The following is an 18,867-nucleotide window of genomic DNA, read 5'->3' as shown; positions in this document are numbered from 1 at the left end:
ATATATCCCCTTCTCCTCTCTCTCTTCTCTCTCTTTCTTCTCTCTCTTCTCTCTTCTCTGTCTCTCTCTTCTTTCTCTTTCTCTCAACCCCCCCTCTCTTCTTTCTCTCCTCTCTTATACCCAATGGTCACTCACCAAATCCACAGTCTTCAGTGAAAGCTAATAGTAACCTCGTATCCACTAGGAAGCAAGCATCCTCCTTCCACAGATACCAAATGCCATCATTCGGTGGTCAGTGTTAAAGAACTCTGAAAGTTGGTCATGGGAGACTATGGATGTCTAAAGACATTGGTAAATAGCAGAGTGCTAAAATGACCCCAGTGACCTTTCCTTGGGTATGGATGGAGCAGTAAAGCAAATGGGATGGTATCTCATGATGACATCATGTCAGATAGTGACATCATGTCAGATAGCATGGCAGGGGTTTGCTGGTATAATCCAGATCTCTCATCAGGCAAATGAATCCAAAGGGAAATTATCCTGGATGACCCCTGGCCTAACCAGATGAGTGTTCTTAAAGAAGAACTCTTGCTGCTGGCTTTGGAGAAAGCAGGCAGCTGCGCTATAAGCTGGTGGCAGGGGTGGAGGGGCATGTAGCAGGAGTCTGGAGAGAGTCCAGGAACTCCTAATGGCCTCTGGGTGATAGCCAGAAAGGAAACAGTCACATTAGACCATGGGCTCCAAGGAGGTGAATTCTCCCTGAGCCTTGGGTGGCTGACATGTTGATTTTCCTCTGGTGAGATTACCCGTGAAGCTGTTTGCTAACAGATATCCGGACCTTGGCCAATGGGCCTTGGGGGATAATGGGCCATGATGCATTGAGCTGTGATGTTTGGGGTACCGAACCATAAGGCAACTGTCTGCTCTTCCTTCTGTGCTTGAAATCTACACAGTCGCTGTGTTCTCTGCTGTCACTGTGCCGTGTAAGTGGGAGCAGTGAAATGTGGAGAGTGGACAGAGATCTGTCAGTGAGAACTGGATGACGTCTGTCTGGAGCCTCCGGGGCCTATGGTGCAGAAGATCTTAAAGACCCATTCTATTTATCTTTACCTGCAGCAAGGACACCAGAATCTTTCTGAGAGTTCCGCTTGTATCGCCTTTGACATCAGATTCAAGGTTCTTGTCAAACACTTTTGAGGAAGAAAAAGGGAAAGGGGAAAGTGGATGACTGAGTTACCAGCAACTTTATAAACAAAACAAACCAACCCAACAAACAAAACTTAATCCGAAGCCAGAACAAATGTTACTTACACCTTTGGTAGGCTTCTTTGATGGCAATGATTTCCTAGGAAGATGATAGAAACAATTAGTGTCCAAGCTTGGAGCCAGTAGGAAACAGAGATAAGGCAGATGCCCATCTCCTGATACAGGGGGCCTTTGAGACTTCCTACTGAGATGGTTGTCCCTACAGAGCAGGGCACAGGCCCATGGGGAATCTGCCAGGGTAAAACGACACTTTCTGTGTAAACATTTCAAACATATAAGTAGTGTATGCATACAGTCTGCTTAGACATGGAGTCAACTTGGGGGATCTGTCACCAGACAAATGAAGACAATATAACATCTGTCCATGAAAAGAAAGAAATTCTGTCATCTGTGACAACATGGTTGATTCTGGAGTACATGGAATGAAATAATCCAGACACAAAAAGTCATACATCCCATGAAATCACTCATTTATGGGGTATGAAAAAGATAACCTCATAGGTAGGGAAAGCAGAATGGTGGTTACCAAAGGTCAGAGAGATGGGGGTCCATGGTGCTAAGTTATAGCATATGGTGGTTTGAATGAGAAATGTCCCCCATAACTCAGGCATTTACACAGTTGCTGGCTTTGTTTGTGAAGGCTATGGGAAGGTACAGCCTTGCTGGAAGAAGTATGTCACTGGGAGGGGGCTTTGAGAGTTTATAGCCTCATGCTGTACGGCTTCGTGTTTGCAGTTGAAGATGTGATCTCTCAGCTTCCTGTTTGTGCTGCCATGCCTTCCTGCCGAGACAGGCTTTACCCCCTGGAACCATAGATCACAATAACCCCTTCCTGCTCTGAGCTACTCTTGGTTTTTATTACAACAGAAAAGTAACTGGTACCCATGAGACAGGAATGAGTTGTTCCAGTGGGCACAGTAGGACAATTGGAGTTAACAAGAATATATCTTATAGTTATATAATATATATATATAACGGCTAGATATAACTAACAACTATATAACTAACAACACGGCTAGAGGAGAGGACCTTGAATGTTCTTACCATAAATGGATGATAGATACTTAAGGTATTCACTGAATAACCAGGTTTCCACTGGCTATTCAAACTTGGCCATGATACTTTGTCTATATGTATCAAACTATTGCACCTTAGCCCAAACATAGCTACACGGACGGCATGCCAGTTACTACTAGGAAGGCAGAAGTATTACAGCTAAGCTAATACCATTCCCTATCTCCTAACCCAGGCTCATTCCCTCATCCCCACCCGTACAATCAAGGCTAGAGTCTAGTGTGTATTTCACAGGTTCCTATCTCTGTCTTGCATACTTGTATCTATGCTTACTGTACTATCCTCCAAGCCAAATGTCAACCATCTTTGTAGGTTCAGTTATGCCCACTTGCAGAAGACCATCACAGCCTGGCTTGTTGACTACTGACCTTCCCTCATGGGAGAAGGGGTGTAGAGGATCATGGAGCCCTTACCTAAACATACAGCCAGTCCTTCCAACCAGTTCTATGGAATTCTTCCCTAATTGTAATGGTGACATCAAGGAGGAGCAAGAGGTATATAGGCCGAGAGGGACCAGGGAAGGGAGCCTCGTCTATGCAGTCATAGAGGAATGGGCATACACCCTGGGTGCAGACCTTCCAGTGTGGCTGTTTTAATGCTACCCACACTCTTGCCTGTAACTCCTCCCTCTCTGCTCTATACTTAAGCCTAATAAACTCACTGGTTCCCCAGAGCCAATTTTGTAGAATCATACTTTGGTTTGTCACTGGGACCTTAGAGGAAGACATTGTTCCCATCTCCCCGAGGAAAGAAACCTTAGCAACAGAATTTCTAGAATTATTTTGTATCCATCATATTTTAGCCAGTGGAAAACAGTGCTGATTGTTTTGTGGCTTGTTTCTAGTTCCATGCTGTCCTGGAGGTCCAGCTAGCCTCTAACGCAGATCGTCCATGTTTTTCTGGGAGAGACAGAAAGTGTCCCGTGCTAGGAGACGCCCCAGTTGACTTAGCTAGCCTCCCACGGGTGGCCTCTTAGGTGGTTTCCAGTTTGCCTCTGTTTTAAACAGCGGGCAGGGTCAGCAGTGCAAGCTTCCCTCTAGATTGCTGGCAGCAATCCTTTGACATCATCCCTGTCAAGTCAAGCCTCAGAGTGGTCTCAACTTACGCTCCAGCCAGCAGTGAGTAAGAGCAATCATTTCCCGGTACCTGGCTCATAAGGGAGTGGAAAGGAAAGTCAGACAGGAGCAGGTGTGGGCTGTGATGGGGGAGGGAGGGCAGGCCAGGTGGTAGGGCTGTCGTTTTTGTTTACGCAGCTCCCTCCCCTTTGTTTTCAACACCCGCTTGAGCTTAGCAGATGTATTTCTGCTTATTGTCCATTTATGGACACCATGTAGGGGGATGAGCTTCCTCCAAGGGGGCTCAGCCATCTCTGACGCTTGAGTGACCTGTCCCGCAGGAGGTGGGACCGAGAGCTCGAGGGAGACTGACCTTATTGCTTCTTGTGCAGAGGATTTCTATGAGCACAGTCTCATCGGTGCCCACGCCCTTCATGGCTTTCTGCAGCTGCCGAGCGGCATATTCACTGGGGCGGTCCAGAAGGGCCAAGGCTGTCTTCTCGAAGTTTCCACTCAGTTCGCTCTTGAGCACGTCCTCTAGGTCCTGCAGGGAGCACAGAGCTGATGACTGCGGTGTCGTGGGAAGAGGAGGTGAGCGTCTGCCTACATCACTAGATGAGTTTCAGGGCCAGGACACCTGCTCTAGACCGCAAGAACCGCTTGATCTTGAGGACAGCGGTCACCGCAATTACCCATTCCTCCCTCCCCTGCCCCTCAATCTGGCTGAGAGGCATCTTGCTCAGGGCTGAGGTGCCCGCCCCAAGACGAATTACAACAGCAAGGATATTTACAGAGCATTTTAGAGTTCTGAGAGCTTCTCTCAGCGAAGTTCCACATAGGCCTGCAAAGCTGGCAGACGAACTGCGTTATCTCCACCCAATAGACCGCAGAAAAATGAAGAATTTGCCCCAAACATTCAGCTAGAAAAGACTCAACAGTTTCCACCACTGGTCAGTGTTTTTATATGCGAGAGTAGCAAGACTTATGCCATAGGGTCACGGGGGAGTCAGAATCCATGGAAAAACTCTGCATTGTGCCCACATCCAACGGTCAAAAAGTATTCGTGGTAATATATATTATGCAAGAATATTATTAATACATCCAGAAAAGAATTTTCTGAGAAAACACAAATCAGCTGTTTCTCTGATTATACCTCTGAGCTCCAGGTTAGGGAGGAAAAGCTGGAAACTTTTATACAAGGGGATCGGCTGTGTTCGAAGGGGACTGCGGTATCATGCCTCTGTCCTTACTGTCACTTCACCTACCGCTGCATCTTGTGAAGGCAAGCCTGCCTCAAGACCCAAGACCAGGCACTAAGATATCTGAAATACATTTTCCCAGCTCAGATAGATAATGCTTAGGACTGCAGAGAGGCCGCAGCTCCTCTGTCTTTTGACCCACAGGCATGAAAGCCCAGCTGGTATTTTATATGCTTCCATGCCTAAGAAGCAGGCTTCAGGAAGCTCGGATGCTTGTCCCAGCTTCTCTAATAACTGCCCATGGTTCCCTGGTGTCACTATTCTCGGGGCTCAGTGGGTGTGAGGATTTAGGGATGAGTGTTTGACCTCCTCTGAAGTTTTAAGCATCTCTTTGGTGGTCTCAGCTCTCTCAGGGGATCATCAAATGCTTGGCACAGACAGTCTCCCAGCTTTTGTGCTAGAACATGCTCTCTTATTTCTCAGCCGAGTCCCTAGACCCATGTTTACTTTTGTGTTGGACAAGAGTTCAAGGTGTCTGACTTTCTATTTTAATGGGCTAAAAATAGAAGTAAGTTGGAGGATGTCTGTTTAGAGTCAGGCACGGAGGAAAGGATGAAAATTCCACTCCTACCCAATGAGGTGAACTGGAGACTCACTCATTTTCATAAAAAGTGACATCAACAAGCCGGATTATTAAGAGAGATGCAAACAACAACACCTGCAACAGCACAGCCTTTGACCATTTGTTATATAAATAAATAGCCCCATTATGGCACCAGTCTTTCTGGGAATAGACACTGGCCTCGCTGACTGAAGACTTGGGCATGGGTCCTGGTTCTTTATATGTTGACAAATTAGTAACTAAACCTAATGAACGCTTGAAGATTATATAACAACATCAACAACAGCAAGAAGAATAAAAGGAAAAGGGAGAAAGAAGTAAATGCTAAAAGTTAAGGAAACTGAGAGCTCCCAAAAAGTTTTCTGTACTGAAAGCCACGACCAATCAGAATGCTAAATTGTGGAGCCCAGCCCCAAAGCATACATCTACAATACAACTCTTGCCCCTAAGGCTCAGGGAAAGAAAGATGTAAGAGCCAGAGAATCCAGGAGTTCGCTGTGAGATTGGGTCTCCTAGGAATATCAGAAGCTACACCCATAGAGTCTCATCAACATGGCTGCCCAAACACAAGCTAAACAGGGACAAGAGCAATAGACATGCCAAAGTGGACAGAGGTGGGGGAGGAGGCACCACGGGCCCTTAACTCCACAGGCAACTGAGGAAAGCTGGTAGGGGGAGAAATTCTCCTCCACAGGGAAGAGTTTATCAATTGGCTATCCAATACCAGATAGTCAACCCTGGAAACATACATACAAGCAACATTATACAGACTGAACAGGTTGCATTGTATATTTAAGAATATATATGTATATGCATGTATAAAGATATATGTGTGTGTATGTATGTATGTACGTATGTATGTATGGAACAACAATGAAAAAAGAGGCCATGAATTTGAAAGAGAGCAATGAGGGTTATATGGAAGAATTTGGAGGGAATAAAGGGAGGAGGGAAATGATATAATTATATCATCTCAAAAATAAAAGAAAGAATTTTAGTTTTCTGAGCCAATAATTTATGAAGAAATATGAATATACTCAAAGACATCTGAGTATAAGAATATTTCTATATTAAGCCCCACTTGTGGGGACTGGTTTTCAAATCACTCTCCTGCTTATGAATTATTGTGTGGAAGTAGTCCAAATTGAATGAAAAATGAGTAAATGTAATAGAAAAATGAAGTCAATTAAGAAAACAATGAGTTGCCTGGCAGTGGTGGTGCACGCCTTTAATCCCAGCACTTGGGAGGCAGAGGCAGGCGATCCCTGTGAGTTCGAGACCAGCCTGGTCTACAGAGCTAGTTCCAGGCCAGGCTCCAAAGCCACAGAGAAACCCTGTCTCGAAAGAAAAAAAAAAAAAAAAGAAAAAGAAAAGAGAGTTAGTTCCAGGACAGGCTCTAAAGCTACAGAGAAACCCTGTCTCGTAAAACCAATCCAAACTAAAGAAAACAAAACATCAAAAACAAAAACAAAAAACCCAATGACTTAAGGGTATTGATTTATAGGCATTAAGTTGGCCTAGCAATGTCAGTCCTTTGTCTAGCCAATTAAAAGTTCCAAATGCATTTTTCTCAGACTGGATTCTAACTCTAGCCACGTTGTCCCTCCAGAGGAGGCTGAACTGGCTCAACCCTGCATACCTTGCCGTACTTCATCTTGTACTTCTGCTTTATCTGTTGCCTCTGCTCCGATGTCCTGATGGATAAGACCTCGATGATGGCCGCCTCATCCGTTCCTGAAGTGCAGGAGACAGAAACAAAGTCTCAGTGATCACGAAATGTGATGAATGCTGCTGTCATCGAAGAAGCCATGACTCCGACTTAGAAAGGGCCAGGGTCTAAAACGGGGCTAGATGATCCTGAAAACCTTATTCTTTCCACTCAGACAAATATCCCTGGAGACCTCCCCGGTGTGCAGTGCAGTAAGAGGCATGGTTAGAAAGAGAAATGTCTATGGCACGTTCCCAAACTTAATTCCCAGGGGAATGGAAAAACATCTGCACTAACTCTGAGCAGGAGCATTGGTCAAAATCGGCCTGAAGGTAGAAGGCTCCCAAAGTTCATCAGGAGACAAATGGCTGAACAAAATATGGGTTACCATACAGTAGAGTGCTACTGGGTCTCAAGAAGGACTAGAGCACAGAAAAATATGAATGAACCCTGGAAATGTTAGACTCAGTGAAAGGGACCAATCACAATAGACCACAAATTGTAGGATTCTATTCATGTGAAAACCTAGAATAAAGGATTTCGTAGAGGCAGAAAGTGGGTTAGGGATTGAAAGAGAGGACAGGGTATATGAAAAGATGAAAGTATTCTAAAAATCAATCAGTTATCTATGGCCATACCATCCTGGACATACCCAATCTCGTCTAAAATCAATTAACTATGGTTGGGCTACATATATTTATAAATGCAGGAAAATACTTGTATCGGTTTGAAAGAAAATGGCTCCCAGAGGGAGTGCCACTAATGGGAGGTGGGGCTTTGCTGGAGGAGGTGTGACTTTATTGGAGGAAGTATGTCACTGTGGGGGTGGGCTTTGAGGTCTCCTATGCTCAAGCTATACCCAGTGAGACAAACTACCTCCTGTTACCTGCATATCAAGATGAAGAACTCTCATCTCCTTCCCCAGCACCATGTCTACCTGCATGCTGCCATGTCCCACCATGATGATAATGGACTGAACCTCTGAACTGTAAGCCACCCAATTAAATGTTTTCCTTTGTAAGAGATGCCGTGGTCATGGTAATAGACACCCTTTACATCAATAGAAACCCTAACTAAGACAACACTGGGCTGTATATTTTCAATGGTTTATAAATTCTATCTCAATAAAGTTAGTTTTTAAAAGAAACCTAATAAAGGGTATGGTTTGTTCCTTATCCTCTTATCTATCTGAATAGACAAGACTGAAGCCCAAATTGACAGAATATTGATCTTATCCACAAACTCATGTGTGTGTTTTGTGTGTGTGTGCACATGCACAAAAGACTTTGATACCTTTAGTTCCGGTGTCATGTAGTTCAAAGGTAGGTGAGAATGAGAAGGGAGAACCCAAAGAAATACAGCAACAATTGTATACCACAGACAAAGCGCAATATAAATGCCCAAGGACCTGGCACTGCCTCACATCCACAGCGGGCTTGGGTCCATGCCACTCTGCTAGGGACGCTCACCAATCATAGAGTATGCTAGGGTCCCGCAACCACATTCAGCAGTTGTGAGCTCCATGAGGCACTTCTGAAGCCATCTAGTCCAAGGTTATAATGGTAGATGAAGAAACTGAGGAAGGCAATTGCATTGGTTCCTGCACACATCCTTCTAAGCTGCAAACCCTGTAACTACTTTACCCTAGCTTCCCGTTAGTTTCTCCCCACTGCCTGGCCCTTCTTTTCCCTGCCCTCTAACCTGTTTCCAGTTGGCCTTTTTGGTTGTGATCCTCTGTTCAGATGGCCTCTGCTCTTTGCTGATGAGCTCCAGACCAATCCCCCAGCTGAGCTCTTTCCTCTGAGTTCCTATCTTATTTCCAGCTGCCTGCGGCCTCCTTGTCAAGGCTCTCCAAGGTATTTCTACTTGCAATGTAGCATAGCTGGATTCCTTTGGTAAATCCTTAAGTCCCTTCTCTGCCCTATTATTTCATATCCATGCATGACATCACTTTAGTTAGCAAAACCAAAGTCACCTACAGGGTTCACCTCTGTTGCCTTTGCTTCTTAGTGCCGCTGCCAGCAAATCCTGACTGTTTTTAGTCTCTCTAATGCAAGGCACTGATCTCTGCAAGGTCCGTCTCATTTCACCCCAAAATCTAAATAGCATTAATGAGTAGCCATGTCTCCTTGGTTAGGTCAGAATCCCAAAACAGAACAAGACGTCCTGCAACTTGGTCTCAAGCTGATCTTCTAGACCCATCTCTGTGATGACTAACATGAGGCTCACTTAGCTTCTCTTAATGATATTTGCCTGTAGATCAGTTACTTTCATAAACCTTGAACAGTCAAATTCCTGTTTTCTATGTTCTTCCATAGCCAGTTATATAGCCAGTGTTAGGACCTGTTGTAGGATTGCATATATGTGAAGCTGTGAGACTGGGGTCTGGGCCCTGGGCAGTCAGTGGTCACTTAATTATAATGGGCACTGCTGCGTGTCAGTCACAGCCATCTTGCTTGAGCCATAACTGGGAACTTGGGGGAGCTGAAGGTTCTGCCAGGTCCACTGACCTGTGTTTCCTATACCATATTACTGGAAATATGAGACTGAATTAAAAAGGTTGACCTATGACTATTTTTACATTTGGTAATTATGATTTAATTTTAATGTGAGCTTGTGTTTTGTAAAAGAACAAGAGTTAAAAATAAATTGAATAAGAAGGAAATACTAAGTCAATAACATTTGCATTGGCAAAACTTTGGGAAAGGTCATATATTGGCGGTTCAGATTACCTTAAAATGGATTATTGACTCTTCAGGGATGTGGGCAAGTCTGACATAGACTTGAGTCTCTTTACACAGTGGATTATGGTAGTTCTAGCATGTTCTGTGAAAGCGCACGTTGCATTGTCCTGCACTTATTTACTCAAAGAAAGGTGATGCAAAGCTGAGCTCTGGGAATTTGGGCTAGCACTTCTCCCACTCAGTCCGTTGCCTCTTCTGAAATGGCCACTGCCCTTAGAAACGTAATGTGAGCCACTGACCCTTTGATGGTAGGCTTCTGACTTCCAGAACTGTAATATCAACGTGTTTCCATGGTTTTAAACCGTGTAATTTTTGGCGAGTCATTACGAGATTCTAAGGCATGACTATAGTCGCTCTACTGAGCAATGTCTTCAGATTCTATGGCAGGAACCAAGACCTTTCTCCTCATCCCCAAATCCTGAGAGACCTGAAGTTGCTGGTGTCTACCTTCAGTTGAAGGGGAATAGAACCGGCACAGTGACCTCTGCGTGGAGCTGAATGAATGAATTTGTGGGTGAAGATTACTGAGAGACTGGGACTCTAGGGGACCAGGAAACGGAGATGACATATGTTGATGGAGGAGCTGGGAGCAAGAAAACTAGCAGACTGTGATTGTGGACGGAATGTGGAAAGGTTCTGGTTAGAGATGAGGAAGGGAAGAAAATAGAGCCTGGAAAACACCTGTGTTCTGCCTTCATTTTGGCTTTGCATCAGCGCTGAAGACTATCTTTGGAAAGACCCAGCCAGAACTTAGAAGAAGAGAGATGCCGCCCAGGGGACAGAGAGCCCTGGGATAGCCACTGTCCTTGGGCCAGTCATTTCATCTCAAGGATTATTTCCACCTCTGTAATTGGGAAGATTTCAGCTAGTTGGGTTCAGCCACAAAAAGAGAACATCCTAGGATGAGCTCACTTGCAAAAGTAGCAGGAGTTAATTGCCAGTCTCTTCTCTCTCTGGTTTGGTTCCAACACTGTTATTCTTTTTGTGTCCCCCAGGGCTTTCACCTAGGTGACGTGTATCTGTGTACTCTACGACGTTATTGTGGCTACCTTTTAAACGTTTGAGTGCCAGAAATCTCACCTCAGAAAAGATTTCATATTCTTTGAAATATCATAGAATGTCCCTTTTCAGTTCTGCGGACCCTCCTTTCATTGGGGGTTCTTCCTGTCCCTGTCAAGGACCAGAGTATTTCAGGCTTAGATCCTAGAGCCTCCCATGCCTTCCTGCCTCCATTTGGTATTTTCACGTCTTTCTGAATAAGTGAATGCATATCTGTATGTATGAATGGCAGGAGAAGTTTGCATACCATTTGATAGAACTTTGACTCTGCATTGGTTTGAGCTGAATGTTATACTGAAATGGACTGTATACAGGATAACAAAGGCCAATAGTAAGTAGTCTCCACTGTGATGTCATATGCAACCTGTATCTGGACAATCAGGGAGACATGAGTTTATCAGAAAAAGTTTGATTCTATAGATTTTCCTTCTTTTAAATAAGAAAGATCTGACATATTGGTATACCCCTATAATTCAAGTACTAGGGAGGCTGAAGCAGGGGGGATTACAAGTTTGAGACCAACTTGGCTACATAATGAGTTCAAGACCATCCTGGTTCATGCAAGACTTCATATTAAAAAAAGAAAAGAAAAGCAAAACAAACAGCAAAAACACGAACACAAGATAGCACAGTGTTGTGGGAGGGTTTAGCACCAGCCCGCAAGTAGAGGAAGGACAGGATAATGACACAAGATATCCTTGAAGTCATTTGAGACCAAATCTCAGGTTGATCCTGAAAACTGTTTTTACAACCCAAAGAAGAAGCAGCTTGCTGAAGGTGACCTCACTCAGCATTTCACGGTCTGTGTGTCTTAGAAGCAGGCCCGGCTGCGGAGCAGAGCGATTTCCTGTAAACATTTGTAATGGTTTGAAGCACTCGGGCCGGCCCAGTGGTTCTGGGAAAGGCTTTAAAACTGAACAAACACAAAACAAAACAAAGACCCTCCGTGCTGGCTGTACTTCAGATCCTGGAGGGGAGTAATTACAGCGCTCTGTCAGAGCCAAAGTGATCACCAGCCTGGAAGCACTCGGGGGCATCTGTGGTATGCTTCCCCAGCAATTTTCTGGAGAGTAACTGGATGGTATGGAGATTTGGCAGGAGGGAGCCACAGTGTTTGAAGGCCACAAGGTTCCGTGTGGCAGATAAACAAGGCTAAACTAGCAGCAGAAGCTCCAGCCCACACTGACCTGGTTGACCCCAGAAAGCTGTGTTCCTAGATCTGGAGCTTGAGGCAAGGCTTCACAATCTCACATGGGGTGGGGTTGGGGGGTGCAACAGGGAAGGCAAGAGAAGGGATGGGTGGGCCTGGATCCTGTCTGCAGGAGGGGACTACCAGCTGGCATTTGTTCCCTACATTCATTTCTAGAGGTTATTGTGTCAATGACCACAAATTCAATGGCTTCAAAGGACATGACTTGCGCCCCTATAAGTTCTGGATGCTGGAAATCTTAAGTCACTGTACTGATAGGTCATAGTCCCTGTTCTCCCAGCTTCTTGGTGTTCTTTGACCTGTGATTACACGAGAACAGTCTCTATCTGTCTTCCCATGTCCCCAACCTGGCTACCACCATCTTTCTCTTGTCTTTCTTAAAGGCACCCATCACTGGATTTAGAACCCACCTAGGTTGCCCTCTTCCTAGCATCCTTAACTCAATCACATCTACGAAGATCCCTTTTCCAAATAAGGACAAGGCCATTCTCCCAGATTCTGGGGGCCTAAACCTTCTAGAGGCCTCCATTCAACCTTTTGTGATGGAGAACAGGTTGGGCCTGCTTAATACACAGGCTGACCTAATTGGATCTGAGCACACTGTTAAGGAGAGGCTTAATTTACCATGTAATGAGGGCCAATGGGGTGCTGTACACAACACATACTGATTGTGAGGAGAAAAGTGCTGGGCTGAAGGTTAGGACCTGAGTTCTAGGCCATATGCATGCTCTGGAGTGGTTGAGTATTTTGACCTCTGTGCACCTCAGCAGACACGAGCTTGACCCCAAAGGTGTGGTCCCAGGCTCTGCAGTCTTCTTACTGAGAGCTATTGGAGATGCAAAATGGACAGTCCCCTCCTTCTCTGTGTCTCTCAAAGACCCCTTGATGACTAGCATGCCTTTGGACATCTGAGGAGCCAGCATACACCATCTCCGGTGACTTTGTTATCTAAGAGGCCGCTGGTCCTGCTGGCCCATGTACTGTGCATTAAGGCGTTCCCTTGGTGGCATTGGCTGATGGTGATGACACTGTAAAGGGTTAGTTTAAGTAGAACCTGGTGGAGGCTGTGGTGCCGAAGAACTGGGAGAGGGGCAGCATTGGCGCCCAGGCCGAAAAGGAGAGCCAGTGTTAGGGAGAGGTTGGGGACCGTTTTGGGTTGCCCATGACCTAGATTGTCCACATACTTAGGGCATCATCGTAAGACACCAGGAGAGCAAAAAGACCCCAAACTGTAACCTAAGTTTTGCCTCATTTGGAGAAATAAACTATCATTTTATCATGAAATGAAAAATGAAATTTATGCCCTGGAAATGCTGAAACATGCAATGGCAGCCCGTATATGGTGGTTCTGTTGAACTTGCCCATTGGGTTTCATGGTCTAAGTTAATGAGAATGACTGACCAGGTCTCTTCCTCAAGAGGGCATAAGATCTCATTACAGATGTTGTGAGTCACCATGTGGTTTCTGGGAATTGAACTCAGGACTTTGGAAGAGCAAGGGGTGATCTTAACCACTGGGCCATTACTCCAGCCCATCATTTTATCACCGACTATTATAATTCTGACTTGCCTAGGTGAGAGTGCCTGTAATCTTTGCTACATTTGGGGCTTCTGGCCCTTCCATTCAACCCAGCAGCTACTAATCGACCAGTCATGGCTATTTAGTACTTGAAGGGTGATTGATGCAAATCAAAATATTCCATAAGTACAGAGTACATGCCAAATTTCAGCGACTTAGTACAAAACAACAAAGAAAGAAACAAACAAAACAGAATCTAAAATACCTCATTCATAATTTTGTCAATACTAGGATAAATGATATTTTTATATAAATTGGGACCAATGGAACTAAATCATCAAAATAATACATCTTGTATTTTTTTTTCTTTTAAAATTTGGCTTCTTAAAAAATTAAAGTGAAGCTGGGCATGGTGGCTAAACAAGGTGATGATGGACAGGTGACGTTGAGCTGGGCAGTGCTCACACAGGCTCTCTACACGGTAAGAGGCCCTTTGGCTCCATTCTGAGTCGCAAGAGAACTCTGATTTTGGCATTCAGTAAATGCTCAGCCCGGATGTTCTAGAATGAACTCTAGGTGAGAACGGAAGAGTTCATGTTGAACATGCTGCATCATCACCATAGCCAATAACATACTCCCGTCTCTAACCCCTGGCCAGGCATCTGGCCTTCCCCACAGAGCATCATGGAAGTCTCAGCTGCCTGGAAAGTACCCCGGGGTTCCCTTCCATGTAGTAAACCTCAGGCGTAAACACCCCGAGTCTTCCATGCTGTCTGCTGGACGTGAGAATAGAGATTAACCACAGCTGTACGTAAGCAGGAAACCACCGCCTCTACGCTTTCTCTGATTTCCCCAAGCTGTCACTGCCCAGCAGGGCTGTCACTTCTAGATGCATCTTCCTGGCCCTGAATCCAGCTCTTATCAGAGCTGATTCCTCATGACCTCCCACGGAAAAGGCCAAAGTGAATGAGACAAGATGAAGATAGCATAAGCTTGACTCCTAAACAAGTTCCCCATGACTTCAAGGTCAAATTAAATGTCACAAGATTTAGCTTCCAATACCCTAAAAAGCAATGAGCCCCTAGTATAACTCTGAGACCTCATTGGAAGAGATCAACTTAAATTAGCTTAGAATGCTTATGAGAGGTAGGTCACCTCCTGTCGCTATGGGAACGTTGGTCATGACATCAAGTTTAATCAATTTCAAAGACAAATAAATGAAAAAAATTATTTCATACCCATTCCTTTGCAGGCTTTGTACAGCGTTTTGGCATCTCGGTCTGCATCAAAACCCTGATGGATTTTCTCTTTGGCCTGGAGAGGAAATAATCAAAAAAGGGACAATGCAGACATTCTTTAATTAATTTTGCTGGAATTGATGTTCAACTAGAAGACATCGTCGCCAACCAAACAAAGGACAAATGCCAACTCTACAAGTGGATTGTTATTGAAATCAACTTGGGAAAGCTTTGGCCCCAGAGAGATGGCTAGCGTTCCTTGGGGCAGCTGGCCTTGGGTGATCGTGGGAGAAGGGTCCCCTTTGTGCCCAATAATAATTGCTCTGGCCAACTCTATGGTGAGTGATTTTCATATCAGCCCATCTTTGGGTGTCCTTTTCTCTCAAACAAACCCTGACACCGCGGGCCAGTGTCCCTGGAGAATCTGTCCACCGTGACAGATATGCCAAGGACATCCAGGAAACAGGCTTTCCTGGCCAAAGCTGAGGAAATCTTATTACAGATTCTTTTGCTGGCCTGGATTGGTGCCACCCACACAGGAAGAACATCATTAAGTTTCTCAGAGACTCTATATGGGAACCGACAAGAGAGTAATTATAGTTTTTTTAGTTCTCTTGGGAGAGAAAAGTCCTGTTTGTATATTGAGCTTTGTCTGGTATTTCAGTCTTTGGAGTTACAGCATGCACTGATGTGTTCTTTTATTTATGCCAATATCCTTATTATTTGCATAATAATAACAAGGCTGTGAGTGTGAAGGTCTTCACTCAACCAACAGACTTTGTTTTGATTTAGCTATTTTTAAAAAGGCACTTTCATGAGCAGTAACCTGGAAAACAAATACCATTTGCATAAATGACAGGTACCATGAACGTAAACAGATGACGATTAAAATTGTAAAGGTGGGTGAGGTCGCCATTCTGTGCTAATAACCTTGCGTACACCTGAGCTCTCTCAGCCGTTGCCTTTCCTCACTCTGTGAGGCACCCATGTGTTTCCTTCAGTGTAGGTGGCTTAGGGGACAGGGGCCACGCCACCTTCGCTCCACTTTGGCTCCTTGTGCAGAGGAAACGAAGAGCAAACTGACCACGGGACCATGGGCGTGTGATATTTATCTGCTTAGCATCACCATTTCTCAGGTGGATTGCCCCACCCCTATTCTCCATGTCCCAAACGGGGTTGACAGTCACGAGGCCTGGTCATCGTCATTGTCGGTCAGCATGTGGACACCTGCCTTGGCACTCTGACTATTTCAGGACTGAGATTACAGTTCATACAGAATCAGCCTTCCCCTTGACTAATATTCAGAGAGGGGAATGAGACTCTCAACTGGCCCTGTGGAGTTGAGGGACTCTTAATTTACAACTGTTTTGGTGGCCATTTTGCCCACTGCCTACCCCAGACAGAAAGTGTGGGGGAGAAGGGAGAAGATGAGAGCAAGAGCTAATGAGGAGACAGGAGCCTGGCTGAAGGAGGAGGAGGAAAAGGGCAGGGGGGAAAATATCCCCAGCATGGCAGTGCCTGGATCCTTGACTTCTGTTTCATTACTGACAACTATAGACTTCACATTTTGACCAAGAAAATATGAGTTGGGTTTCTGCCCTGGTGATCCTAAGTGTCTTTACCAAGTCTGTAGTCTGACATGAATGGAGAATCCTAGGTTCTGAGAGTCAAAGGAGTCCTTGGGCCACCCCTCATCTTATTTTGGATTATGAAGGCATGGTTCATCAGCTTTTTTTTTTTTTTTTAAAAAAAACAATTTCTTTAAAGTAGTTTTATATTTATTTATGTATTAATTAATTGATTTTGTTTGTATTTGTGGGTGTGTGCACACGAGTGTCTGTGTGGAGGCCAGAAGATGACTTGTAGTGTTCTATCCTTCCACCATGAAAGTCCTGGGGCCAAACTCAGGCCGCCGGTCTCGGTGGCAGGTGTCTTTACTGCACTGAACAATCTTGCCAGCCTGACATGGTCTGTATTGAAGTATTTGAAACAAGCCAGGAGACGGACTGGCACTTTTAGAACATGGCTACATGCCAGCCGGTTTATAGACCTTCTTTTGTTATCTACAGAGAAGAATGACCATGACTCTCATAGTGTTTATTATAGGCAAGGACACCTGGTTTCAGCATGCACCGTCCTGCTCAGGCCCTCTGCTTGGGCAGAGAACAGGCATTCCCAGTCTCCTTACCCTGCTCTTGTGTGGGTTTGAGAAAGCATACCTGCTGCTTTTGCTGGCAAGATTTGCCACACCATTTTCAGGACTCATTACCAAGAGATGCTCAAAACTGATGAAGAATTCCAACGTGGTGATATCAGAGTACTTGGGCAAACATGGGGTTCTTTGAACAAGGGACCCCATGAGGCCACACAGACATACTCATGGAACCTACCCTGCTTTTCTTCTTTGATGTGTGCATGCGTATGCCTGTGTATGTGTGTGTGTGTGTGTGTGTGTGGCATGGATTTGCCTGGCACATAATGTTGAGTGGACTGTGTATCTGAAACACCATCATCGACAGGGAAGAACAAGGACCAGGCCCTGCTCCATGTAGGAATCACGGTTAGCCATGGTGGCTCTCCTTTCCTACCTACTTGAGAAGAGAATGAAGTCTCGTTCTTTGCAGCAGCAGGGTTAATGTTGTGTCATGTCATGATTGAAGAGAACGAGCCAGAGAGAGGCAGAGGGGGAGGAGGGGGGGAGGAAGACAGACAGACAGAGGGGAGGAGGGAGAGAAAGAGGGAATCTCGGCCTGTTTGGATTTTTCTTCTTTGTGCTGGGTCTGTCTCCACAATGACTGTATTTATGTCTCTCAGTGGCTCCTTGGCTGACTGGGGGATGTCCTGGGGCTCCTTTGGAGAAGCTGGGGCAGGCTTTCCTCTGGAATGCACAGGTAGCAGGCACGCCATAGCCTTTGTTCATTGTTAAATGGGCAGCTGACTTTGGGTCCTGGTCCTGTTTGCCAGTCAGGAGATTTTAGTCTCGGAACCAAAGCCACGGGGCAGAACTTCACGTAGGGGAGGAACTGGGTTAGCTACAGAGCTGGTGGCAGGTACTCCAGCACAGGTCTGCGTGTTCCCAGGGTTTGAATGAGCACAGAGACACCCTGCCTGCTTTGAACGTGGAGGGGGCGTGGCAGCCTTTGTGTCTTGATGTGTTTGTTTTGAGCGGTCCTGGCATCCAGGGACACTCAGGAAGCAGAGCTGACACAGGAGAGCGAATGCCAGTAACAATCAGTGTGAAGGCCTGGGCCTGAGCCACGGGAATCATTCTTCAACTGTGATTCTGCTCCTTGGCTGCTCCCTGGGAGTCAGTGTCCTTCTCTGTAACAGACAATGTCTCTCTGGCAAGGCCCAGGCTGTCCTGAGACTACATTTAAAATGCCAGTTTTGTGCCACATGTTTGCTCCACACCAACGTGAAGCGTCCCGCTCTCACAGAGCCCCCTGTGTCAGCCCGTCCTGGCTTCTTCAGTCATCCCTAGCCTTTCTGTCTTGTACTGATGACTACAACATTCCAGGAAGGGATATTTGTGGAGATATCGACTACACACGCTTATGAGGCAGGATCTCATGTATCCCAGGATGTTCCTGAACTCACTATGTAGCCAAGAATGACCTTGACTCTTGAGACTTCCACTGTTACTTCCGAGTGCTTATAGGTGTCACCACCATGCCGAAATGCCTGGCTCAGTTTTGCATATTTCACTAACAAGTTTGGAAAGTTGAATGTATGTATATAAGTTTCATATTTTGCATATTTTTATTCATGTATAGTTGAATATATGTATATAAGTTTCATATTTTGCATATTTTATTCATGTATATTTAATATACATCTCTGTACATACATGCACATATATGTATATACAGACATATACCTATATATGTATCTCTATATCATAATGTCCAAACTTTACTGCAGTTGACCACTGAAGACCCAGTAGTTAAGGTAACTAGATTGTGAAATGTTACCCATTACTAGCTGTATAATCTACCTGTTGGCAAATATTCTAACTTACCACACTCTTTGTTGACTTTATCATACCATCTAACATTTAAGGAAGGGGATTTTTTTATTTACAAAAGAGCACTTGTTATCTTGCTTTTAAAGTTTTTATTGGGCTGGAGAGATGGCTGAGTGGTTAAGAGCGCTGGCTGCTCTTCCAGAGGACCTGGATTTGTTTCCCAGCACCCACATGGCAGCTCACGATGGTCTATGCCTCCAGTTTCATAGC

General features: G+C 45.1%; 1 protein-coding gene across 1 annotated transcript in view; it reads right to left on the bottom strand.

Annotated features, from left to right (window-relative positions):
* The window catches only part of Anxa13 (annexin A13), a 48,850-nt gene that overhangs the window by 13,318 nt on the left and 16,665 nt on the right, over positions 1 to 18,867 (bottom strand). The window contains exons 2-6 of the mRNA XM_050145219.1: positions 14,634 to 14,709; positions 6,796 to 6,890; positions 3,709 to 3,879; positions 1,252 to 1,285; positions 1,051 to 1,130 (exon numbers count right to left, since the gene is read on the bottom strand). Of these exons, the coding sequence (XP_050001176.1) occupies positions 1,051 to 1,130; positions 1,252 to 1,285; positions 3,709 to 3,879; positions 6,796 to 6,890; positions 14,634 to 14,709 (456 nt within the window). The remainder of the gene's footprint in view (positions 1 to 1,050; positions 1,131 to 1,251; positions 1,286 to 3,708; positions 3,880 to 6,795; positions 6,891 to 14,633; positions 14,710 to 18,867) is intronic.

The sequence above is a fragment of the Alexandromys fortis genome, unplaced genomic scaffold (genome assembly GCF_014885135.2).
Source record: "Alexandromys fortis isolate MF-2015 unplaced genomic scaffold, M_Fortis_MF-2015_v1.1 scaffold_2_1_26212458, whole genome shotgun sequence".
Classification (NCBI taxonomy): domain Eukaryota; kingdom Metazoa; phylum Chordata; class Mammalia; order Rodentia; family Cricetidae; genus Alexandromys; species Alexandromys fortis.
Note: the sequence above shows the minus strand (reverse complement) of the source record. Positions and strands in the feature narration are given on the sequence as shown.